The 26,780-nt window shown below is 41.3% G+C and overlaps 1 protein-coding gene across 2 annotated transcripts in view; it reads right to left on the bottom strand.

Annotated features, from left to right (window-relative positions):
* dgkb (diacylglycerol kinase, beta) overlaps positions 1–26,565 on the bottom strand; it is a 112,346-nt gene extending 85,781 nt beyond the window's left edge. Inside the window, exons 1-6 of one of the 2 annotated variants that reach the window (XM_033641666.2) lie at positions 26,304–26,565; positions 22,048–22,187; positions 8,723–8,799; positions 7,162–7,182; positions 6,353–6,500; positions 27–164 (exon numbers count right to left, since the gene is read on the bottom strand). In XM_033641666.2, coding sequence (XP_033497557.1) covers positions 27–164; positions 6,353–6,500; positions 7,162–7,182; positions 8,723–8,799; positions 22,048–22,117 — 454 coding nt within the window. In that variant the 5' untranslated portion in view covers positions 22,118–22,187; positions 26,304–26,565. The remainder of the gene's footprint in view (positions 1–26; positions 165–6,352; positions 6,501–7,161; positions 7,183–8,722; positions 8,800–22,047; positions 22,188–26,303) is intronic. The other variant, XM_033641667.2, reaches the window with a different exon arrangement.
* Between the last annotated feature and the right edge of the window lie 215 nt (positions 26,566–26,780).

The following is a 26,780-nucleotide window of genomic DNA, read 5'->3' as shown; positions in this document are numbered from 1 at the left end:
GTCATGTGACCTGGAGAGACACTCACACTCAAGCTTGTCCTCAGGACGCCCGCCCTCCAGCAACGAGAGGTAACACACGATGTCCTTCAGCTGCACAGTATCCAGAGGCTGTGGCAGCGCGGTCGTCTTCAGAGGGGTCGAGTTGCCTTTGATCAGCTTCAGCCCTGTGGGGAGACGGCAATGAAAGGTCAAAACATCCTCCACAAACGCCTCTAATGTTAGCCTAACAACCTGCTGGCCTGACATTAGTCATACAGTTGGATTGATCAATGGTGGGTGGTGTCCAGCTCACTAAAAGGCAAACAAACTGTCCAATTTTAGCCTAACCAAAGAGTTTGTTTTCAGAGCTGTGCTACTGCCAGTGAATTAAACGATTCAACATCTATACTGTGAGACACCCTCATCACATCGTGTTCAGAGGCATAGCACAGTAAAGTCATTAACACTTTCCCCCATCCATTCCCCACTCTGATGAACTAATATAACCATCTGACATACACCAGCTACTGTCAGAAGTCAAATCAGGTTTATAGCACACTACCTCCTGTTAAATTAATGTTAAACTGCACTTTCATTTGTAAAACACAAGGTAGTACTGAAGGGCAGATGAAAGGTTATATCTTCACTGCTGGTGGGAGTGTGAGGTCACCAAACGCCTTGACAGGTGTTACATAAATAAAGTTATTATCATTACTGTGGCCACGGTTCTCTGACAAATCGGTGGATTGCCCCCTCCGGGTTGGGAGAGAGTTACTGCCTCAAGTGAGGGAGTTCAAGTATCTCAGGGTCTTGTTCATGAGTGAGGGTAGAATGGAGCGTGAGATGGATTGGCGGTTTGGTGCAGCATCTGCAGTGATGCGGGTGCTGCGCCGGACCGTCATGGTGAAGAGGGAGCTAAACCAGATGGTCAAGCTTTCGATTCATTGGTCCATCTACGTCCCAACCCTCACCTATGGTCATGAGATCTGGTTAGTGACCGAAAGAATGAGATCGCAGATACAAGCGGCCGAAATCAGTTTCCTCTGTGGGGTGTCTGGGCTCAGCCTTAGAGATAGGGTAAGGAGCTCGGACATCAGGAGGGAGCTCGGAGTAGAGCCGCTGCTCCTTCGTGTCAAAAGGGGTCAGCTGAGGTGGTTCGGACATCTGATCAGGCTCCTCCTGGGTGCCTCCCGCTAGAGGTGTTCTAGGCACATCCCACTGGCAGGAGGCCCCAGGGCAGACCCAGAACACACTGGAGGGATTATATATCTCATCTGGCCTGGGAACGCCTCGGGGTCCCCCCAGGAGGAGCTGGAAATTGTTGCTGGGAAGAGGGATGTCTGGGGTAGATAAGCAGATGAAAATAAATGGATGGACGGATGGATGGATGGATGGATGGATGGATGGATGGATGGATGGACAGATTGATGGATGGGATGGATCATTATTAAAATTATTTTAATCAAGTTTGATTTATTAACACTGACATGAGTGACATGTTTCACTCAGCGCTTCATCAAGCTTAAATACAGAAACAGTTGCAGGTATATCAAACCACAGGTGTGTAAAACCTGGTGGTCTTTCCTCCATTTTTATTATGTCACCAAAGGTGTGCCACAAGGTTCCGTTTTGGGACCCACCACTTTCACTATTTATGTAAATGATATGGGTCAAAATATTAATTAATCTATACATCTTTATGCTGATGATAGCATTATTTATTGTCTACATTGGACACCATTCAATCACACCTGTACAGGATCTTTTTTTCCGGTGGAAATGGGCTTCCATGTATTTGAAAGGCTTTGTCTTTGTTAAGGTAGGTACACATCAAGATTACAGAGGACTGTTATGGTGAGGAGGGAACTGAGCCTGAAGGTGAGGCTGTCAATTTACTGGTCGATCTACTTTATAACCTTCACTTATGGTCATGAGCTTTGGGTAATGATGACAAAAATGACATTGTAAATACAGGCAGCCAAAATGGGCTTTCTTTGCAGGACGGCTGGATTCACCCTCAAACTATGCAGTAAATTCTAATTTCCGAGACGGTAAAAGCTGGCACACTTATGGAAACTCTTGCTGTGCACCACACACTGAAGGCACATTAATGAATCTGCTATCATTCTTCACTACAGTGCTCTCACCAGTGCTACGGTAATTTATTCATAAAGCCTGTGCGAACACGCAACTACAACAGCCATAAACTCTACTCTCAAACAAGTTATTATGCTGTTTGCTACTAAAAGTACTTGTACAGGGAAATAAACCCATTAATAATGTTACAAACAGAGGCTCCTGTGTGCAGACGGCAGCAGTTTATGGTAGATGGGACTCCATAGTTCTCCTATCTGATGAGTATCTGGGGTAGTGGGAGGGCTTACAATTAACAAAAGTGGATCAATGAGGCCTAAACAACAGCCTCACAAAGAGCAGGCTGCACTGATTCAGCTCCTGTCATGCCCTCTGAGGTAACTGGGGCAAACAATGTGCATTAAATATTGAATGCACACAAGTCATACTGCTACCAAAAGGATGTGTCATGTGAGGTGAAGTCCAACACTTCACAGATTTGAGCCTGACATTATATGGTTTAGTCAAATTTACATTAAATGTACAGAATTTGGGTTTCTTATTCTTTATGAGAATATGCGCATTTCTTGTAATAAATAGTTTATTTTTTCAACAAGAGGAAGATTTTAAAAAGATGGTAATGATAGTTTTTGCTTAAAAAAAAAAAAAAGATTTAAAAAAAAATGTAGGGTGTATTTTGTGTGTCGATGTAATATCAAACTTACCTGCTGTGTATGTAGAACAGTGTGGTCACCAGAGGAATATGTTAACATTGTGCATTTCTGCAAACCATGAATACTTAACATGTGCAAGTTTCGTATGTATCATATTAACATTTCTGAAGTGGCGTAGCATATGAGCTGACTGTCATCAAGAGGTGGAGGGGACGGTGGATGGCATGACGGTTGCCACGCTGCAAACTGCTGTTCCCAGACCAACAGCAAACCAAACCAGTTTGTTTTTTAGCAATTCATTGCTGCATTTCCAGCAGCTTTTCAGCCCCCAAACATGGGTGCTATTTCCTGCCGCTGTGGTTCCTTTGTGACTTTTTTGCCCTGAGATCTGGGTGTTTTTTAGGGACCTATTGCTGTTTTTCTTGCTGTTATTTATCCCCAAACATGAGTGGTTTGGGGATTTGGCTGTTTTTCCAGGTGCTTTTCAGCCCCCAAACATAGGTGTTTTTTAAGGACGTGCCACTGTGTTTCCTGCAGGTTTTTAGCCACCATTGCTGCTTTTCCAGTTGGGATTGTGCCCCCTAAAATAATAACAATAATCCATAAATAAATGGAGTATTTGCCTTTATGATGATAAACTTATGCTAGATTATAGTTTATTCAATACATCACTACAAGTTAAGAACTGCTTTAATGAAAAGGTTAACAACTTGTTTTTAGGTTTGAAATTATGCCAGCCTGGGATTTCCCTGCTGCATTCACAGATTTACAGTTGTGCTTTGGCGACCTGACTTTACTGCATATGTGCTTCAGTGCTGCTCAATCCTCAGGCAGATTTTTCTTCAGTTTCCAGCATCTGAATGCTGCCAGCAACTGGAGACCATTATTTTATTTTCTAATGCACTCTTTAGATCCTCAATGGCAGGACAATCTCTGCCAAGAAAAGGCAGTTTCATTATTTTAACCATTACATCCGCGCCTTTTTCTGGACATCAGCATCTATATGTTTATACACAACATGTCCAGCTGTAAGCATCAAGCTCAGTTATCACCCTAATGAGCGAAAACAACACAAAAGGCTTACGCTGGTGAGAAACATAGACCTTTAAATTTGTTGGTTTCCATACATCAGTCTCACAAAGACAAAGTCTCACAGTTCAACGACTCAGGTGACTCTTACTTATTTTAACTACACAAGCATTTGGACATGCATTTTCCATGTCCATTCAGCTAAATATTAAAATTTGCTTTTGTTTAAGATATTTTAGACTGTATTTGAGGATTCTTCCTCGCCAAGATTGTTTTCCTGTGGATGTCAGATATGATAATTTTGTTTTCAGGCTTTGCTTGTGTCCTATTTCCAAAGTCATCTGCAATTCATGCAAAGATACTTTTAATATGAGCACTAATTGTGTGTACTCTCATCAGAGGCTGACATTGGACAAAGTGTTCGAAGCTGTTAGAGCCTAAAACACAAGCGTCGAAGTGGATGCTGATATTGAAAACATTACATTCAAGGTCAAATCAGGAAGAGTTAAGACTTTATTACTACCCACTGCAGCAGTGAGGCTGGTATTGTTTTCACCTTGAGGGTCTTTGTTTCGGTGTGACACCTATAGTAGCAGGGAATACCACAAAGGCAGTTCTGCCAATAACTGCATGCAATGTAAATAATCTCACTGGATGCCACTCAGCCCATCAAATTTGTGCATTCTGATAAGCATTGTGACTTGAGTGAGTGACATACACACACGCGCGAGACGAGAAACAACAGTCGGATCACACGACATGTTCTAAAGAGAGAAAAGTAGATAGCAAAAACAGAGGTTTAAATCAAGAATGGACAGGGTCTTACATTTCCATTCTTCCCACAGGCAGCTCAAAACTTGAGATGCATGATACATATCGTGCTGATCAGCCAATCATGGGAAATTTATATTATTTATTATTCCTAAAATGAAACTATAGCTTATAAATTGAGCCAACAATATAAAGCCAAACTGCTTTTATTGACTTAAGTGGCGCAGCATCTACACCGCTAATTAATCCAGAGTAGAAGAAAAAGAGTAAGCGCAGCATGCTAACTAGATAGCCAAACATGTTTTCGCCAGTATGGATGTTTTTCACAATTTTCGAGGAACACCATTGTGGCAGGGGTCTGATCTCTTTCTGTTGCTACGCTAACACTAGTCAGATACAGCACTGAAGGACTGTGCTGCAAGTCACTGCCCTCCCAGTGAACAGTCGTTTCAACATCTGCCTGGTTAGCTCGAGCTAACACAGCAACAGCGGCCAACATCCAACATTAAGCTGTTAAATGATCCCAACAAACCACACCAACAGCGAAACAGGCCGACTGTGTCGCTAAGCTCATTAATGACCAGGGCCTTGAGTAGCTCACCTGAAAGAGCAAGTATCCCATGTACAAAGGCTATGCTCTTAGCACAGCGGCCATATGTTTGATTCCAACCTGTGGCCCTTTGCTGCATGTCCCCTCTCTCTCCCCCCTTCATGCTACCACTGTCCTATCAATTTTTTTAAAAACAAATAAATGATCTAAGTCTGTAATAACCATAAAGTAATATTAGCTGTGTAATGCTAATGGTTAGCCCTGTCACTTTGTGTGCAGGTGGACTGTGGGGTGCACTGCTTACTTATTTACTATATTAAATCATCCATCTTTGCTCACTACATCTTAGCCCCTCTTACCCCAAGGTGTGCAGAAACTAAAGGTTGTTAACATCTTTTGAAAATGCAAAAATGTGACATTATTGGTTAGCTTTTTGTTATCGGCCATGAGAAGTCGGTAAGTATCAATTATCGGTATCAGCTTAAAAAAATCGCTATCATGCATCCTTATTTAAAACCACTACATGTCATTTTATATCCTGAGACTGTGGTGATTATTAAAAGCTGCAATGTAAAATTCCAAATGTTAAAAAATAAGTAATCATCTGTTGGTTGAGATCACAATGAAGGCTGAGCTGGATGATGGGTTTGGTCCAAGCAAGGATTCCAGAGGTGGGTGGGTAAGAAGTAGGGAAGGGGCTATTGCCTCCCTACTTTACACCCCAGGCCCATTTTCGCTTTAAGCCACAGATCGCTGTATCACTGCTGGAGAGATCCCATAGCAAGAGCATCTCCACTTATTATTATTCACCTGAAATATCAGGCAGTTGATGAAGTGTGAAGCTGAGTGTCAGTGCAGAGGAATGTTGGCTTTAATATTGGTAACTCACTACTATACCAGAATGAAATTATTACAAGTGCAGTAAACAAACAAAACCATCTCCAAGACAATTGGCAGCCTCTACACTACAATTTACATTGTGTGCCACTGTGCTGAACTTGGCAGGCAATCTGTTATTACAAAAAAGAGATAAACAGAAATTGTGCAGCTTTTACACAGCAAAGAAAGTAAAGTAGCTCATCTGAAAAAATCGAAAACAACAATCCACTAAGAAAATGCTGTGAGGGCAAACGGCAAGTGACAAATTGTCTGCACTTTAGCAACAAAAGTTGCAATGATTTTTTTTTTTACACATATCAGTAACTACAAAACACCAACACACTGGGATAAACAACTCAAGGGTTTGTTATTGTTAAGACTTCCTTTCTACACTTACCAGAGACTCTGGGTTTGTCAGAGGATGAGGGACTGGGTTTTGGTCCCTTGTTGCTGAACGTCATAAATAGGTGTTGACAGAACTCCTCGGGGAGTTCGCTCTCCAGGAACGTCTGCATGAAGACCTTGAAGCCCTCAAAGTCAATCTCCTAAAACACCATAACAGGAACATAGCGTGTTATTTGTCATGTTGAGCTGCAGTCGTCGCCTTAAAGGCCTCAAGGAAACAGAGATGATTTTCAATATGAAGAGAGTATGCTGGTATGATTCACTTTGGGGAGGGGGAGGGGGGGGTCTGTGATTGTTAGCAGAAATGTTGCAGAATTCATGTGACAGATTTCTGCACTCAGGAAAATGGCTAAAGTGTTGTTTGGGCTGTGGGCGGTGCAGATCTACTTTAGAGTGGTTTCAGTGGTTTTGCAGCTTTTATCTTTTCATTCAGTGTATGCTCTGTGGTCTTTTCTACCATCCATTAAGGCTGACAGCGTCATTCACCCCTCTGAATGTCTAATTGGCTGATTGTTTAAATCTGTGAGTCGTTAATGTTGTCTTACATTTTGCTAATAAACTGTTATTATCAGTTTATCCAAAAAAAAAAAGAAAAAAGAAAACACATTTTAGGTGAGAAACATTTCCCCGTGAATGTTTGCATGTCCTCTAGAAATGCCTTCCATTTTGTTTCTCACTAAGGACATTTTTTATTGCTTTACTGCTGCTTGAGAGAGTTGAATTATTCAGCGAGAAAGCTATATGCACACTCAGCAAACACACCAACAACAAATCAGAGAGAGAGGAAGAGATAACAGTTACCTGGCTGAGGATTTCCTGCTTCTAAACCCGCAGCATTAAAGAAAGAAAGAACATGTTCATGGACGTATTATGAAGTTATCACATTTAAAATGTGCTTAATGTCCAAATTACTGTACAGCAGTGCTTGTAAAACCACAAAGATATGATGTCTGTGATTGCAGGTTTACAGTGTCTAGTTTATTTGATTCACTGCCACGACATTAAGGGTATTATAACTGTCATGCAACAATTATTAATCCATGCATAGCTCATCATAAACAAGCTTTTTAATGGTTATAACAGTGAAACAAAGGCCGACCCTGCTGTACAGGAACCAGTGAAGGGAAGCAGGGAAACTTTGCTGATATTCAACTGCATTGTGTGCGGATGGACGTTGTTTGACTTCCCCCAGAGATCACTGAGGTCCAGGTGCTGGCAGTAGCACAGGTGTGAAGCCAAACACATTCATCTGCACACACTGTGATGCCACACAGCTGGTTCAATATCAGCAAAGTTTCCCTTTATATTCATTGTCTTGTGTGGTGATCAGCAGTGATGTGGTGGTTCACTTTTACACTGTGATCTGTAGCCTATAGTTCGGCTTTAGCTTCTAACTATCTTTGTCTTTTTAACCTGTTGTTGCTGCTGAGTCAGTTTGACATCCTGGATATATCCTTCAAACACAGACTGTAGACCCCTCTGTCTGCTTCTCTCTGGAATCACTGTTTCAAAAAATATGATAATAGTTCTTCAGGGAGTGCAGTTAGTTACAGTGTGGGCTCCATGCTTAGGGCATGGGGTTTAGTGAGAGGTCATTTAATGTTGGTCTTGGTTCAGTGAAAGAGAAAAAGTTGGATTGGTGTATGGTTGTATTTTTCTGTTCAATAAGGAAAACAGGTGTAAAGGCCTCTACACATGATCAGCTGTAAAACTGCTTTGCGCTGGCTGTCCCATTGTTTGTCTATGGAGAGGGCGGCAACGCCTGACAAAGCGGCACCGCTACCCTTGGCGTCACGCACCGCTTGGATTTTCCGCCCGAGCGCTGCGCTCAGAGTTGAAATTATTTGAACTTTGATCGAGTTTACTACTTCCGCCGCACCTGGCGGTGAGCGAAGCATGTTGTTCTTATCATGTGAAGGCCGCTTAAGAATAGTCCAAAATGGAGTTCTCAAATTGTTACTATAACAACTGACAACAATCCCCAATTTCTTTTGTACTAGTCAAATTATTACAGCAAAAAGTTCAATGTCCCTTCTATTGATTCTACTTGTAACACAAAATTTATTTTAAAAAAAAGTATGCAAAGGAATTGTTTTCCAAAAAAAGAAAACAAATATAAGATATATATATATATATATATATATATATATATATATATATATATATATATATATGTTCAATTTCAATTCTCTGTTCAAAATCAAGCTTTTTTTATGGCATAAAGTTGTGGTTTTCAGAGAAGAGGAGACAGAAACACAGAAATAGTCATTGTTCCATTTTTGTGAATATAGGCGTGCTTAGCACAGTTGGAAACAATAGTCTATAAATATTTGCTGTTTAATAGATTACAAACTGAGCATACCTCCTCTGGATTGTATTTAGCCAACACACCATCTCCATGGAACTCCTGCAGAACATCCTTCAGCTTCTTGGTTGAGTCTGAGGGGAAAAAAATGAGGACAGGTTACTCTGTTTCTGTGTTGTGATCTGTTTGTGTTTCCTCTCACACTGAGAGTATATTTCATATCAAACATTCATTTACTGTACAAGTTTGAGTTATGCTTACATCTAGCAAAGAACGGCATGTCTGGGGACTATAGAGTTCCAGCAACAAATGCATCTTGTTACCGAAAATCATTTTCTTAGGTAATCTGAACTAAGTGGTCGCCCAGGCTGCAATCTCATTTATGGATATACATTTTCTTGACTGTGTCAGCATCTCTTGGAGCTGCAGAAGCATTCAGCACAATGCAGTGCACCCTGATTGGATTATATGTTTGTTTGGGATGCAGCATCATGATGTCTGCAGGGAGACTCACCCCCATTAGTGAGTCAGAGATGTAAAAAAGAAGCCCAGGCTACTGAGTACCAAGGTCGTGTCAGTGCATGAGGTGAATCTCACTTCAGACCTACTGTACTGTCCATAATCATACAGATATTAGGTCGTTTTAACTGCTTTGCAGACTTGGAAAATAAATAATCTTAAAGTAGTTAAACCAAAGTTGATTACTTGAGTCAGACTCGAGTCAAAAAGCTGATGACTTAAGACTCGACATGATAAAATCAATAAAGATTTGCAACTTGTCCTGGACATTAAGACAAATGATTCATCACTTCTTTTGGACTTGAGCCTATTGACTTGGGAGAAGTCAAAGAGACTTGATACCTTTCCCCAAGTCCAATTAAAAAAGTATTTAAAAAGTGTGCCACAAATCATTAAATTTTCCTTTATTTCAACAATCAACTATAGATAACGCTTTTCTCAGCAAGTCGACGTTTAATTCCCCACATCTACTTTGTGACTAATACAGGCATTCAATCAAGTTGCAAGAGAGAACCATGAAAAACAAACATTAAGTTACGTTACTGTGCGCCAGTTGGAAAAAAAAGAGTACCAAAGATAATATTGTTTGCAATCAAAAACTACACATAAGGGGTGTGCCATATCAGCTACAGCTGTTAGCCACACAGGTTAGCTAACGGGCAAACACGTGTATAAAGGAACTCAAATCATAATAAAGGTTCTAGTTTGATATTTTAAAAATGAATAAAAACAAATACATTTGTATCATAAACAGATTTAAATAGTCTGACCACACTGTCGGATGCTTTAAGAAAACAGAGGGTTGTTTTGGCACTCAGTTCTAGACAAAAATAACTTGATCAGACAGAGATTTGCTGTGATATTTACTGCATGCTGCAGAGCGTTTATGAGCCTTACTGCTAAATCAATTTGCTGCGCCACAGATACCAGGCTGTGAATGTTACAGAAGTTAATTAGAAGTACCATTTTCTCACATGCACTGGAGGGCCTCTCTCATTTCTCACAAAGACGCTTGGTGAAGTTAGTGCTTCATGTTCGCTACCTTCTCTCACCCCTTCACAGGATTCATTAGCTCAACAAAATGTGGATCTTTGGCTCCTACCGCTGATGAAATTACATCTGCTTCTTGTGCAGTTCTGCACCTGAGAAATGTTTGTGCTCCAACCTGCCGTTTTCTAAACAGAGAAGCCAGGGACCCTGAGGAAAAGTTGCTGGTGATGAATTAACTCATACCGCAGCGGTGCCTGGACAGCGTGACGTGTGTGGTTGTGCTGCTGCCGTGGTCCTGCCAGATGCCTCCTGCTGCTGCTGCCATCATTAGTCATTAGTCATACTTCTACTGTTATTATACACATATGACTATTGTCACACAAGTATACTGTCAGATATTAATACATACTTTCAACATATTGTACCACAGTAGCCAGAACTATAACTATAATATTATTACTTTCATTAATGTTGTTGTAAGCTACTGTCATTACCTGCATCTCTCTCTCTCTCTCTCTCTGTCTCATTGTGTCATATGGATTACTGTTAATTTATTATGCTGATCTGTTCTGTACGACATCTATTGCACGTCTGTCCGTCCTGGAAGAAGGATCCCTCCTCAGTTGCTCTTCCTGAGGTTTCTACCGTTTTTTTTCCCCGTTAAAGGGGTTTTTGGGGGAGTTTTTCCTTATCCGCTGTGAGGGTCTTAAGGACAGAGGGATGTCGTATGCTGTAAAGCCCTGTGAGGCAAATTGTGATTTGTGATATTGGGCTTTATAAATAAAATTGAATTGAATTGAATTGAAATTGAATTGAATCTGCACAGCATGTCACTGATTGATAATCAGCAGGTGTGTTGGTGCTTCAGCCTCACAAGGGAAACAGGAAAAGTGTGCTTACTGGATTTCTCTGTTCAAAGTCAGTTGAACTTGGTGAAACTGTATTAGAAGTTTGGAAGAAGTACTCAGATATTTTACTTAAATAAAATTAGTAATACCACAGTGTAGAAATACTCTGTTACAAGTAAAAGTCCTGCATTGAAAATCATACTTAAAGGTACACTCTGCTTTGTATCACAACAATGTGGGTAAAGTTTGTAAATGAACTGTGTTTAATTTAACCTCTATGTTGCTAGCGCCCAGATCTAACTGCTCATATTCTAACTAAAATTTACCACATGACACATGGATATTCACTGGCTCAAGGACTGTTGTTCAAACTAGTGATTATACTTCCTCATTTTGGTTTGTCCGCCACCACAGGCACAAAGAGTAAAAGCGGACTGAGAGAGAGAGAGAGCTCAAATACAGACCAATCTGAGATCAAACGGTGAAACTATGCAGTGCTGATCAAATATGACTCAAGATTCTGTTACTGTGTTGCCTTCTTCACCTCAAATGTTCTCGTACACTTATTTTTGATTATTGTTTAAGTGTTTCCACCTCAGCAGCAACAATTACCTCAGCAGGGCGGCACAGTGGTGCAGTGGTTAGCATTGTTGCCTCACAGCAAGAGGGTTTCCTACTTCAAACCCAGGGTGGGGGAGCCCTTCTGTGCAGAGTTTGCATGTTCTCCCCGTGTCAGCGTAGGTTTGCTCTGGCTACTCCAGCTTCCTCCCACAGTCCAAAGACATGCAGGTTAATTGGTGACTCTAAATTGCTCGTAGGTGTGAATGTGAGCACTGCACTCAGTAGAATGTACATTGCCGTTAGGTAGACCAGTGGTTCCCAACTGGTCCTGCCATGGGGTCCAGATTTCTTCTTAGTCATGAGTTCAAGGTCCACACAGTTTAATATACAGTGTCATACTTGCATTTGGCCATGTCGTCGTGCTGGTTTGCTGTCTGTGTTAAGTGGCTGTCCTTTAGTCAGCTAATTGGTCCAGTAGTTTGCAAGATTAGCTGTGGACAGATGGAAACACGCACTCACATACACAAACGCACACGACCAAATGCATCCTCCCCTCACAGCTTACACCTGGCAGAGATAAATATTGTGTTACTGTATTATAATTATTGATGCATTAATGCATTCATCACTTAAATATTGCAGCTGGTAAAGGTGGAGCTAATTTCAACTACTTTATAATGTGCTAGGCAGCTTAACTTATAATATATAATCATTTATTAGTTGATTTATATTTTGTATTAATAATCTAATTCTGAAAAGTAATTAAAGCTATCAAATTAATTTAGTGAAGAAAAAAGTACAGCATTTATATAGTACATATATAATTTGGAGGAATAGATGTATGACATAGCATCAAATTAAAATACTCAAGTACACCAAATAGAATTGCCGAATGTATCCAATATGACCTTGTTGTGATAAATGTCGGGGTCGTCACAGCTGCTCGAGTGATTCTCAGATTCTGGGAGAGCATATGACCTCCAGATTTTGAAAAATGGAAGGAGTCTATGTTAGAAAGTGTGTCATATGAACATGTGAGCTCGGGTCAGATATGGAGTTGAAAGCTTTAAGAGGTCATGAGGTCTGTTGAACTGTAATGATATGGTGTTCAGTGGTATCGCCGTGGTTGCTTCAAGGGAAATTTCGGTTTATTTCAACCTGTCTCCTGTCGTCCTAAATTTGTTTCAAGTGACTAGTGACATCAAAATAATAGTTAGCATGTTAGCCGTTAGCCTAGATACAGCCGGGACGCATAGTAGCGTCAGACCTGTTAAACCTAAGTGAACGGGCAGCCTTCAAGTGCAAAGTTAGTCCACTAAACAAGCTTTTTTTCCACAAAGACTGCCTCATATCGTTAGGATAAATGTCAGAGAACATATAGAAAACGACATGTAAACGTGTTGTCTTACCTTACCGGTGTGCTGCCATGTTTGTTTATCATCTAGCTCTGCTTTCCAAAGCGCGGCTGAAATATATCTCGCAAGCTCTAGATAAAGCCCAGCTGGATACTACTCCAGGTGGAGGTGTCTCGTCCTCGGTCACATCCAGACCTTGAAAATAAGGCTGTAACTGGTCCCATTCCTTGCAATAGAGGCATTCCTCTTCTGTGGGCACTGGGGCACAGCATTCACAGGTACACCACCAATCTCCAGAGCTACGCAGCCTTGCAGCAGCCATTCCTCCTCTCTCGTCCTCTACCTGTTGCGCCTCTCTCTCTCTCTCTCCTCCTCCATTCTTCAGTTTCACGAAGCTCTTCGTCAGTGTATTCTGGCTCAAATAAATAAGGGCGGCCATCAAACTCTGCAAAATCAAATTCCTCCTCCACAAAGTCGAAGTCTGGCAAAAAGTCAGCCATTATTCTATAAATCTTTCATAAAATAAATGAATGAACTTTTCAGGCTACTGTCCGGTTCTGCCTTCCAGCTGTTGCTGCTTGTTCTCGCGATATTTCGGCCGCGCTTTGGAAAGCAGAGCTAGATGGTAAACAAACATGGCAGCACACCGGTAAGGTAAGACAACACATTTACATGTCGTTTTCTATATGTTCTCTGACATTTATCCTAACGATATGAGGCGGTCTTTGTGGAAAAAAAGCTTGTTTAGTGGACTAACTTTGCACTTGAAGGTTGCCCGTTCACTTACGTTTTAACAGGTCTGATGCTACTATGCGCCCTGGCTGTATCTAGGCTAACGGCTAACATGCTAACTATTATTTTGATGTCACTAGTCACTTGAAACAAATTTAGGACGATAGGAGACAGGTTGAAATAAACCGAAATTTCCCTTTAATTACTATTATGGTTATATACAGTACAGGCCAAAAGTTTGGACACACCTTCTCATTCAATGCGTTTTCTTTATTTTCATGACTATTTACATTGTAGATTCTCACTGAAGGCATCAAAACTATGAATGAACACATGTGGAGTTATGTACTTAACAAAAAAAGGTGAAATAACTGAAAACATGTTTTATATTCTAGTTTCTTCAAAATAGCCACCCTTTGCTCTGATTACTGCTTTGCACACTCTTGGCATTCTCTCCATGAGCTTCAAGAGGTAGTCACCTGAAATGGTTTTCCAACAGTCTTGAAGGAGTTCCCAGAGGTGTTTAGCACTTGTTGGCCCCTTTGCCTTCACTCTGCTGTCCAGCTCACCCCAAACCATCTCGATTGGGTTCAGGTCAGGTCAGGTCATCTGCCGCAGCACTCCATCACTCTCCTTCTTGGTCAAATAGCCCTTACACAGCCTGGAGGTGTGTTTGGGGTCATTGTCCTGTTGAAAAATAAATGATCGTCCAACTAAACGCAAACCGCATGGGATGGCATGTCGCTGCAGGATGCTGTGGTAGCCATGCTGGTTCAGTGTGCCTTCAATTTTGAATAAATCCCCAACAGTGTCACCAGCAAAACACCCCCACACCATCACACCTCCTCCTCCATGCTTCACAGTGGGAACCAGGCATGTGGAATCCATCCGTTCACCTTTTCTGCGTCTCACAAAGACACGGCGGTTGGAACCAAAGATCTCAAATTTGGACTCATCAGACCAAAGCACAGATTTCCACTGGTCTAATGTCCATTCCTTGTGTTTCTTGGCCCAAACAAATCTCTTCTGCTTGTTGCCTCTCCTTAGCAGTGGTTTCCTAGCAGCTATTTGTCCATGAAGGCCTGATTGGCGCAGTCTCCTCTTAACAGTTGTTCTAGAGATGGGTCTGCTGCTAGAACTCTGTGTGGCATTCATCTGGTCTCTGATCTGAGCTGCTGTTAACTTGCGATTTCTGAGGCTGGTGACTCGGATGAACTTATCCCCAGAAGCAGAGGTGACTCTTGGTCTTCCTTTCCTGGGTCGGTCCTCACGTGTGCCAGTTTAGTTGTAGCGCTTGATGGTTTTTGCGACTCCACTTGGGGACACATTTAAAGTTTTTGCAATTTTCCGGACTGACTGACCTTCATTTCTTAAAATAATGATGGCCACTCGTTTTTCTTTAATTAGCTGATTGGTTCTTGCCATAATATGAATTTTAACAGTTGTCCAATAGGGCTGTCGGCTGTGTATTAACCTGACTTCTGCACAACACAACTGATGGTCCCAACCCCATTGATAAAGCAAGAAATTCCACTAATTAACCCTGATAAGGCACACCTGTGAAGTGGAAACCATTTCAGGTGACTACCTCTTGAAGCTCATGGAGAGAATGCCAAGAGTGTGCAAAGCAGTAATCAGAGCAAAGGGTGGCTATTTTGAAGAAACTAGAATATAAAACATGTTTTCAGTTATTTCACCTTTTTTTGTTAAGTACATAACTCCACATGTGTTCATTCATAGTTTTGATGCCTTCAGTGAGAATCTACAATGTAAATAGTCATGAAAATAAAGAAAACGCATTGAATGAGAAGGTGTGTCCAAACTTTTGGCCTGTACTGTATATGTTGATGAAAAAAATTAATTATATAAAAAAAAATACTCAAGTAAAGTAAAAGTACCTCAAAATTGTACATATGTACAGTACTTGAATATATGTACCTCGTTACTTAACCCCCACTGGTTTATGTTTTTCATCCTATTAAGGTCAAATGGCCCTAAAATATCGGTCTTTAGACTTTCCATTGGACAAAAGCTGTAACATTTTTATGATTGCATACTGTAGATACTGTAGAATAAATGTCACAGAAAAGAGGACAATTATTTTAAAGTCATGGCTGCAGCCATTTAAATGTCCATTTGAGCTTCTCTTAACAGCTTTTAGTTGTTTGTTACATTTCGTCGCCTCCACACTAATGGCTTCAGACCTTTGATTTTCTCAGGATGCTTTTTACCAACAGTGACTAGAAATAATTGCTTCACATTGGACTGAGTGTGTGTCATTATTATTGACCACGTCTGATTATGTATCCACTGATTGCCTGTCACATTCAGCAGGCGCTGCTGAAATACAATGTATTCTCTCAATCAGGTTAATGATTTAACCCTTGTGTGGCACACAGTAATAATCAGAGGACAAGACTCATTTGATGTTTTTAGGTTCATTAACACACTGAACATCTTCTTTACCTTTCAAAGTCAAAGAATTTTCCCTCTGTAAAGCAGCACTCTGCTACACTACGCACATTAGCAAATATATCACATAAAGAGAAACTCTAATTGTTGTGAGTCAGATCCGAGGTGCCTGACTCGGCACACAGCTATTAAAATGTTATGAAAGTGTGCATGGCTCTCTTTAATGAGAAGGAAGGGAGGGATACAGTAGGAGGCGAGATGAAGGGCGAGATGAGGAGGGAAGGTGAGGCAACGTGATGCCCATTGTTGCTGCTCAGAGAATGGGATATTTTATAGCATGTAGCCGCACGCCGCACAAAGAGTCGCCCGGAGCTCGTTGAAACATGATTATCCAAATCTGTCTAGCGTGCACACAAGCTTGCACGCAGCCGTGCACACACTCCTTGGTTCTCTCTTGCTGTTTTGCTTTTTGTCATTCTGCCTTTTTTTATTACCACACAGTTTTCATTTCAAGCTACATTGTTAAACCTCAGGTCTCTGAAACATGTTTTTGTGTAATTCAACAAACTCCTTAGCCACCCACAAAGCAAACATTAGGAGGAAAACACAGAGACAAAAAGCCAGAACCTGATTGGTTCAAGTGTAGCATATGCCGGAGAGAGCAGGGGAGCTCCTCGGAGTAAGGAACAATGTTGTTACCAGGCGCAGAGCAATTAAAGGGAGAAATGTCATTACTAAGTGAAACACTGGAACAAGAGATCCTGGGTGAAAAGCATTAATTATTAAGATTCATACTTAGTGCAGCCATTGAAATGCCTCAAAGATGTCGTGTTTGACACTGAAAATAGCTGTAAAATATATTCCACCACCGTGTCTACCCTGATGCAAAAAAGCACTTAGGATCAAGAGAGTTGGACACCTAACGACTCTATTCCTCGTCCACAGTTAGTTCCATTGTTTTGCCTCCTACAAACGATTTACTGTGACTTGTGTTTTTAAAGTCTGTCCAAAAATACGTGTGGGTGGTGCACAACATCCCGCAGTTAGCCTGCCAGGTATCGTCATACTTTCCATCCCTGGTACCATTTCAAATGATGAAATGTGTCAACATCTTGGAGCGTAACATAAACTCCAGGCATCCAGAGCACAGGCTGCTGAGCAGGGGAGCCATTTGTCGGGTCGAGAATGAATCATTCAGAGCTAAAGCGGCACCACACGAATTAGACGCTTGAGCAGCTTGAGCTTCCTACATCAGCAAGATGAACATCAAGTCTACAATTACAACGTCAAAATTTTATCATTAGAGGAAGGGATGTAGGTGATTAACCACGGTGAATTGATCCATGCTGCAGTTCACAGCAGACAAGAGGAATGCTCCGGTTATTGTTAACTCGGTGGATTGATGCTGTCAGAGAGAATTTATGTCTTCTTCTGTTATTGTCTCAACGTGAGAGGAAGGTTACTGAAGATATGGAAGCAGGAATCAGACTCACACCAACTTTCCAAAAACAATAACTGATGAAGTGAAAAGTTGCCTTGTGTCAACAATCTTTGATGAACTGAGGAAACCCAATCACCAGAAATGGTGTTGGTATTGAACATTTCGGCAAATCATGAAAATGTTACAATAATATGTAGCAGATAAAGCAGACATTGTCTCTCTCTGCTCACCTCAAGCCAGAAGGCTCATCCTGTGTAAATGGAAGGACTCTTCACCTCCAACATATGGACACTGGATCAAGGATGTTATGTATATTTACAACTGAAGAACAAGTGTTGTTTTATCAAAGGATCGACTGCACACTTCTTTGCCACCTGGCAACCATCTTTTAATTTCTGTGGCAAATATTTCTTCCTTCTCTATTAGATTTCCTTTGACTAGTCTGGCTTTCTCTGTTTGTACCTGGGTTGATGGGCGGGAGGGGTTGTCTTTTTGTTCTTAATGTTTCTGTGTTTGTTTATTAATACTCTGCTATAAAAAATACCTTGTTTAAAAAATAAAATGTAGCAGATATTTTAAAACTTTACATTTCAATTTTCAATTTCATGTTGTGACAACACTGTGGTAGAAGTATTTCACTGTTGGAAATATGGCCTTTTTTTTTTATAAAACTAAGCTGTCTACACATCAGAACTAATTTTTGATTTGGGTGCTACATGACCAGAGAAAAAAAGAGAAAAAAAGTTGTGGCATTTGTCTTTGCTTGAGATACAGAAAACCTACAACTACCAAAATTCACTGCGCCACAGAGGACCAACAAACGCTGGTGGGTGATGTGATGTGAGTTGCCAATCCGAAAACAGCATGGCAGCCAGCTGATAACAAATGATCTGTTATTACAGTTCAACATTCATTCATTCATTTTCTGTAACTGCTTATCCTGTCGGGGGTCGTGGGGGGCTGGAGCCTATCCCAGCTGACATTGGGTGAGAAGCAGGATACACCCTGGACAGGTCGTTAGACACAGAGACAGACAACCATTCACACTCACATTCACACCTACAGACAATTTAGAGTCACCAATTAACCTGCATGTCTTTGGACTGTGGGAGGAAGCTGGAGCACCTGGAGGAAACCCACGCTGACACGAGGAGAACATGCAGACTCTGCACAGAAGGGCCCCCCCACCCTGGGTTTGAACCAGGAGCCCTCTTGCTGCCACAATTCAACAGTAAGCTAAAATATGTTTCTGAAAACATTAGGCGAGAAACAGGCAAAGCAAAATCAACTCTGCATTGCTGTATTTTTTTTCCTCCAACTGTGATAAAACACCTTGGCAAATGGTACAAGGACGGCAGAACCTCACAAAGAGAATCCAGTAATAGGAGCCACACGTCTAATCCTCAGTATCTCTTTTATCCTACAAAATATTTCTGCAGGTGAAACTTCTATTACATTTACCTCTTTGAATGTTTTCATCCCCTGACCCACACAGTGACTGCAACCAAAAAGGCAATGAACAGCAATGGAAACAGTAGGAAATTCTTACTTTGCTCGTACGAGTGCTCTGACTCAGATTCACTAAACTCTCCTAACTGTCATAAACTGCTCGTTTCAACTTGATGAATAACTCCAGCAGGTGCACATTGGTGAGATTTGATCAGAAGCATAATCAGCTGCCAAATTATGGCTATCTGATTCACTTCATTTGGGGGCAAGTTTCATTTACAAAATTTGTAATCCACATGTGAAATAAAGACTTTCACACTGCAGAGCCTAAATAAGAAATGAGAATATATTATTACAGCTGACAACGCTGTCACATGGCAGAACTTGGTGTGACATGGACGCCGGAGACATATCATGTTAAAACAGAGCGTTCCATTAGCAAAGATGGTCGCAGGGGTCATGAAGACGAATGGTAAAATATAATACAGTAGGTGATGTTCCACTAACAGGTGTTATAATAGAGTACGCTAACCTGGAGAGCGATTTGTGTTAAATCCTGAAATGGGTTCAAGGCAAATATAAGATGTCAAATGTACCAATAACAAGCCAGTAAATTTGAGGCAACAAGTACTCTTAAAGTTCTGGGCTTCAATAAAACCCTAAAAAGTCATTTCTGTTCATTAGAATTATTATTAGCTGAGTCTGTGAAAACAATCCCTTAATGTCTGAAAATGGCTTAGATGTAACTCTACATCTTGCCTCATTTAGCATACCTGGATGCGTATATCATCAGTAGGTCCCTCAGGTCTTCAGAACAGGACCTACTGGCTGTCCCACTCTCCAGACTCAAAACAAAAGGTGATTGTGTCTTTAAAGTCGTGGCTCCAACACTATGGGACTCTCTTCCTTTAGATTTACAATCTGCGGTCTCTTGAGAAATTTTTGAAAACAATTCCCATATCTTCAAAATGGCATTTGTCCCACCCTAAACTGTCCAGCGCTCGTTCCCTGGTATGTTTCTGTCTGGGGCCTATTCGCTCTATGTTTTACTTTCTTCTTGTTGATGTTTCATTGTTTGACTGCCTTATTGCATTTTGTGAAGCACTTCGTGAATTTCATTTCTGTGAAAGGTGCTATATCAAATACAATTGATTAATATTATTATTATCTATGAATGTGCAAATTGGCTCTGCCCCTCAGCTGAGTGCACCTGCTCACCTTCAAATCTGCTCATCAAACACACAAACCTCTGCTTGGAAACAGTGATAGATAATATGAGCCTTTAGCTTCATTGTGTCATCAGACTGCTTATAATGTGTTGCTAATGTCAGATAAACCTTGATCACCAGGTCTTTTTCAAGTTGATAGGATTGGTTCCTCAGGGAGAAATGCTCAGCTATGGCACTGACTGCTTGTTTTGCTCATGACATTTCTTGTGGCAACTAAAAAACACCATATGGACATGTTAAACAAGGTTAAAAAATATAGTGTCACATGTGAATGTATCTGCTAAAGTCTTAATAAAGCAAAATCAGTTAAATCTCTCTAACCACATTATACATTTTAGAGAAGACTTGTTGAAAACGTGAAAAGTCTGCAAACTGCATAGTACAGAATTGTGGATTTAGACTGTTAAACTGTTTTTCACCATTTATATGTCCAGCATTTATATTTTTGGGTGGGCCTAAAAGCCTGCTCAATGACGTTCTGGAGCCATCCTGTAACATAACCCGTCCCCTGCTATATAAATATGTGCTTTGTGTGCTACTGGGTTAACGCCTAATGAGAGTCCCTGGCTTTGCAGCGGCATGGCAGCAGCTCGATATTCAGTTCAGCTCCTTCAGCAAACACCCCCCAACAAAACCTAATTTGAAACCTAATTTTACATACTTGGCGACTTTTTAAAACCATTTAAATTTGGCTCGGTGGTTAATGACACATTTTTCTGCGGTGTGACAAACCATGACATATTTATCTTTGCTTTACACGGACTATAAATTTGCATTCATTGATTTTTCTGGCCACTTGGGGGCAGCACAAGGAGTAACACACCATTGACATACAATATATCATCTTGTAAAATTTGCCCTGTTTTTGGTCTCCAGCGGCTCCTAAGGGAAATTATCTGGCTCTTTAGCTGCTAAATGCTCCACTATGATCACCTGCCATTCACTTACTTTGTCCGTCTGCTGTTAATTGATGCTTTTTGTTAAAGACAGCTGCCTGCTGCTGCTGCTGCTGGAAACAAGGCTGATAAAAATGCACATGGGAGAAGAAGAATCCCTTCATTTTCTAAAAAGGCTTTTATTGTGAAACATTTGCAGGAACTTGTTGTGGAGGATTCAGTAACTTGCATGTTTGCGTGCGGCACTTCAAATGTAGCTCCTGACATCTGGTGGTGTTTTTTACGTTACTACAATAACATTTCGGCTGGGACATGAACAGCCACAGTGACTAAAATAATAGTAAAAATAATAAAAATTGGACAAGAATAATACGATGACATCACAAACATCGTGAAAGAAAACCAGGAATGATTGGTCGTGGACCAACATGTAGTGTGTCACGTCTGTCGGCCAAGTCACTGCACAATTTATTGACCCCACAATCGCCTAATCTGTCATAGTGATGGTGGGAACGAACAAAAATTGTGTAGTGTGAACTCGGCATGAATCCATTGTTGATAAAAAAAAAGGTTGTAGAGCAGCTTTAAGAAGAATGGAGCTATCCAGAGCGAGCAGTTAAGCTAGCAAAGATGCTAACATTATCTTGATGCACAATCTGTCAAATTTCATCATGTGCAAATTTAAAGACCTCCCTGAAAATATCCATTTCTACTCTGTTCTGTTCGGAGGTGCACAAGCTAAAGATTATAACATTTAATCAATGTGAAACCGTGTGGGCTGCAGCTGTTGGCCTGGGGCTGAGCACCACGGCTGCCTGAAAGCGTCATGTCACCTGGAAAATTCTTAAAGAACAGGATCACACATGCGTACTGCACAGAGAAACACCTGGAAGGATACAGACTGTGCTCTACACAGTCAGACACAAACACAGAGTACCTTTCTTACTCACACTGAGTGTATTCTTGTAGCAAGGCGAATTCAGCTGGGGTCAGTGTGACCCATTTGTCCTGGCTGCTCATTGTGCTTAGACCTTGTCTGTCCGTCCACCAAGCATTCCCCAGGCAGCAACACACAGCGGGGCGTCACACACTGCAAAACAACAGCAGACATCAGATTACCTGCTCCACTAACAGCTGCAGACATCTCTTAGTACTCAAAGGCTGTGAAAATGACAAAGCAGGTTAAATACAACAAATATGAGCAGAGTGGGGCTTGTTTGTAATTAGAGGCTGTGGGTGTTATTGGCTTGTAAAAGGTCAGAAATACTGTAGATATATCAGTACATACAGATATGTCAGTTTGCCTCAGTTCCCACAACACTGATATGTCATGTTTCCCCATCTTCCTGCCTGTTTGTCATCTCATACCCGGCAAAATGACAGACAAAATGTCCCTTTGTCTGCCGATCGCCAAGTTGTTGCAAAGACTTGACATTTCAGGCACTGACATTCATGTTTGTCAGCCAGTGTAGGATGAAGTCAGAGCACAGAATCCACCATAATTATAAAATGATTGAGACAAATGTTAACAGACAATTTAAAATCACATTACAGGATGTGCTTAGAAAAACTGAACTTGAGAAATAACAACGGAGAGTATAACCAGTATAATGTACTTATGTATCTCTTAAAGGAGCAGTGTGTAGGGTATAGAGGGCTATATAGCAGAAAGGGTATATAATAATGATAACGATGTTTTTATTATTATATTATCACCTGACACAAAGAATCATTGTTTTTTCCTGTGCTGTGTTACCTTAAGCCCCGTTCCCACCAAGCAGTATGGTTCAGTTTCGTACACATTTTTTCTGTTTCCACTGTGAAAAGTTGTGGATGGTACCAATAGAACCGTTCTGTACCGTCCCCATGTTTGGTCCCCCCTCTGTTGGGGTACCTAGCACACAGATCTGGTACTAAAAGGTGGAGCTGTGAACACTGCAGTCTGATTGGCCAGTAGAGGACTGTCACTCTGCTCAGGGCTGAGTTGTGGCTGGTTTTAAGGTGGAACGTTTACTTGTAATATTACTCAATGCATGAGTCGACGACGTGAATCCATCAGTACACCTTAAATTTCGATATGACAACTCTGACCATTACTTTTGTTGTTTTTTGTCTCTCTTGGATGACAGACACTTTTAGTAATGCATGGAGCTTCAAGGGTTTAAAAATATATATTAATTTCAACCAGACTATGTGAACCTTATACATTCTAATCCTCACTTGGAGGGGAAAAAAAGCATCATATAGTGTCTTTCCTGTGGGCTTCGGCCGGCTTTGCTTGCCTAAGAAGGACTACATGCACAAACCCGCAATTTTTTAAGACTCTCGCTGCAGCATGTTCTATTTTGTTCTGAAGATGTCGGCGTGCAACCATGTTCTGTGGACATTAAAAGGAGGTGCAGATGTTCCATCTATGAGGAAATACAGTGAGTGCTGGACAGCAACAACCCAGACCATATTTAAGGGTACTGTTTGCGGTGGAGATGCTAAACAGACCTAGGGTCTTGGTACCATGTCTGAAGGGATACTGTTGGTTCCAAAGGTACAATACAGAAAGTGTTTGGTGAGAACAGGGCTTTAGAATTAGCTGTTTATATCCACAGAGGGACCAGGTTCTCCTCATGGATGTATACAGAGAACTGGATACAGGATCAATGGCGCACAAAGCCAAACAAGCTCATTTTCCACAATCTGAAGTTCACCGGATCTTATGCATTACTAGGCCCATAGAGCAAACGCAGTAGAAACATATAGTGGCTGAGCAGCTAACTTCCAGTTTAGTGCTCGGCTAACGTGAATGGGTATAAAAAAAATGTAATCTTGCAGACTTCCGAAATATTATTGGACCAAAAGAATGAAATCCCAGTGGTGAGATCAATCAATTCTGGGGGGGGTTGTGATGTTCCAAAATATGTACCTACTGGATGACAGACATCTCTGTCACTATGTAAATCTATGGGAAAGTCTCATTGGACACAGTGGTATCACGTGATGGTCCCAGGACTTCTAATTTAACATTTGGCCACTGTGTCAAATTGGTTTAAAAGTCCAGTGCCCTTTCCAAGGGGCTTGGGCCTCTTCCACGACGAGCACCATATTGTTTCAGTTGAAGTCCAGAACAGACAAACCAAACACTGGCTTCAGAAAGGCCCACTTGTGTTTTCACGTCAGCCACTGTAGTTCTCCGACACACTTGGCACATGGAAAAGTTTCAGTTGGTTGCAATCTGCAACCTCACCACTAGATGACACTAAATAGGCAAAACTTTTATTTATGCATGTGCAACATTTTTTATATATAATTAGATTAAAAAACATGCTTCATTTGTTTTAAAAAGTGAGAAATTAACACTCAACCCAGGACGTGCAGTATTAGTGCTATGCTGTATTAAGCAACATAATAGAAATGTGATTGCAACATCTGGAAAATGAAAATACAGCCCATCATTCCATTGATTTTTGAAGTTATTATTCTCCTTTTACAATTGGAATATCCAGATTTTCTATATACACACTGATATTTTGAATTAAAGAAAAACATTAACAGCAAATGGGAGTGAAAACCAACAAAAACCTGCTGTCAGTTCAGCAGATTGGCTCGGAGTGAAGCATAGTGAAATGTTTGCAACAAGTGGAAGGGTCCTTGTGTGAAAATAAAAGCCTGATTTCGGCATTCAAAGCTGTGTTGGTGCTGCTTTCAAATGACCTTGCATCATCAGCCTGACTGGTTGCTATGATGACAACACATTCAAGTTCAAGCTAAATCTGCCTTTGTAGGCTGGTACTTACGTTATTGAATTGAGTCCAATACCTAGTGTTTCACTGGAGGTAAATTAGAAACCATAAGTGTTCCTGCTAGAGCAGCATTTTTTCTTCTAAAGCTATTAAAACAGCATTTAATCCATCACAGAGACACAAATGATTTTAGGGTTTGCATCTGCAGCAGCTGTTTTAGACAGAATGATGCTCTTTACCAAGGGTTTTATTATGTAGCTGTCGTGCATACGGAACCTCCCTCATATCAGAGGGTGGATAACATGCCTCACTGTTATTTGACATTTAATACAAGCTTAGAGTCAAGCTGATTTATCAGTTCAACTCTAATGTATGTGATCATAAGAGCTGTACTGATTAATACAACATCACAGCTGTTGAGATTTATATGACCTTGCTTTCCATCTTGTGTAGAGCGAGTTTGCACGTAATTGTATGTTTGTGTCGATGCCACTCAGGCATCTGTGGGGGTGTATGTGTATGTGTGTGTGTGTGTGTGTGTTAAATCGCCAGTGAAGCATTTGCCCCAGTTACTGAAACTGTGGATCAACAAGTGGACATGTTCATTCACGTGAGGGGTGGATGTGTGTGTTTGTGAATAAAAGATATCGATGTGCTTTTTAGCGAGGTATAACTGTGTCTAATTCTGTTTGGACTCGTGTGTACGTGTTCATGCAAGTGTGTGTGTGCATCCATGTGTGAATACATGTGCAGAAACATCCCTTCTGTTCCCACATTTTACCTTGAAACACTGCTGCATGAAAAGGGCAAAGGCATAAACAAAAGCCATATGAATTATTAAGGAAGCACCGTTATTGTTATTATATAGACTACATGAAAAAAAAAAAAAAAAAAAGGAAAGCAACAGCCAGCATGATGTGCAGCCACCAGTGTTTCTGTGAGAACACGCTGGGTGCGTGGGAATCAGCCTCCCTCGCATAAACTTTGATCTGCCGCTGGAGCTGCAACCAGAAAACACTCTGCAAAGGTCTCATTTAATGTTTCGCTCATACAGCAAAAAAGGAGCTGGAAGAGAATCTTATTATTAATCGTAAATCTCCCACAGGTCTTACACAGTGATACCATCTCTAATATAGTACTGATGTGTGCAGTATACTCCTGCTGTGCACTGCACTGTAATCATCCTCTCTGTCTTTCCGGTGTTGCCTAACTGCAGTGCATCCTCGCATAACACTCGGCTGGCATCCTTTCAACAATCAAAATCCATTTCCACAAATGTCATCAGATCGGCTTTACTGTCCTCCAGCGATGCGGTGAAGATAATTCAGCGTGGATCCATGCGCTATGCACCCCACTGACAGGAGAGCTCAGCTGAGACACTGCCGATGCCACGACACACAGATACGGTAGGTAGTGGCCACTGCGACACATGCAGCACCATGAATGAGATGTGGTAACAACATAAAGCTCACCTGCTGCAGAGCTGGGGTTAACCGCCAAGAGAGGGTGAGGGAGGAGTCCTCCAGGCAGATGTTTTCAGATGAAGATCCTCAGTCACATTCCTGCTGTTTCCTCCTCTGGGTCTTCGGTCAGCTGCAAGGCAAGAAGTGTGTGTTTGTAATTAGACAGAGTGTGAGTATCTGTGTATGAAAGAGAGCAGACGAAGGAGCAGAGGCAGCCCTCTCTGCTGCAAGTCAGTGTGTGAGTATGTGGATGGTGTTTGTTTTCCTCCAACGGTGTCTGGTCAGAGCAGCAACGCTGGGGATGTGGAGTGGGGAGAGAGAGAGAGAGAGAGAGAGAGGGAGAGAGAGAGAGCAGAATTATCCAACACTGCTCTGCCTGCAATGATCAGTTTCCATACTCCCGCTCACTCACGTCACATCCCTCCATCCCTTCCCTCAACCGCTCTGGTCCTCACCTTCCCCTCCCTCCCCTGAATTAAAAATGCT

Source organism: Epinephelus lanceolatus, chromosome 10 (assembly GCF_041903045.1).
Source record: "Epinephelus lanceolatus isolate andai-2023 chromosome 10, ASM4190304v1, whole genome shotgun sequence".
Lineage (NCBI taxonomy): Eukaryota > Metazoa > Chordata > Actinopteri > Perciformes > Serranidae > Epinephelus > Epinephelus lanceolatus.
Note: the sequence above shows the minus strand (reverse complement) of the source record. Positions and strands in the feature narration are given on the sequence as shown.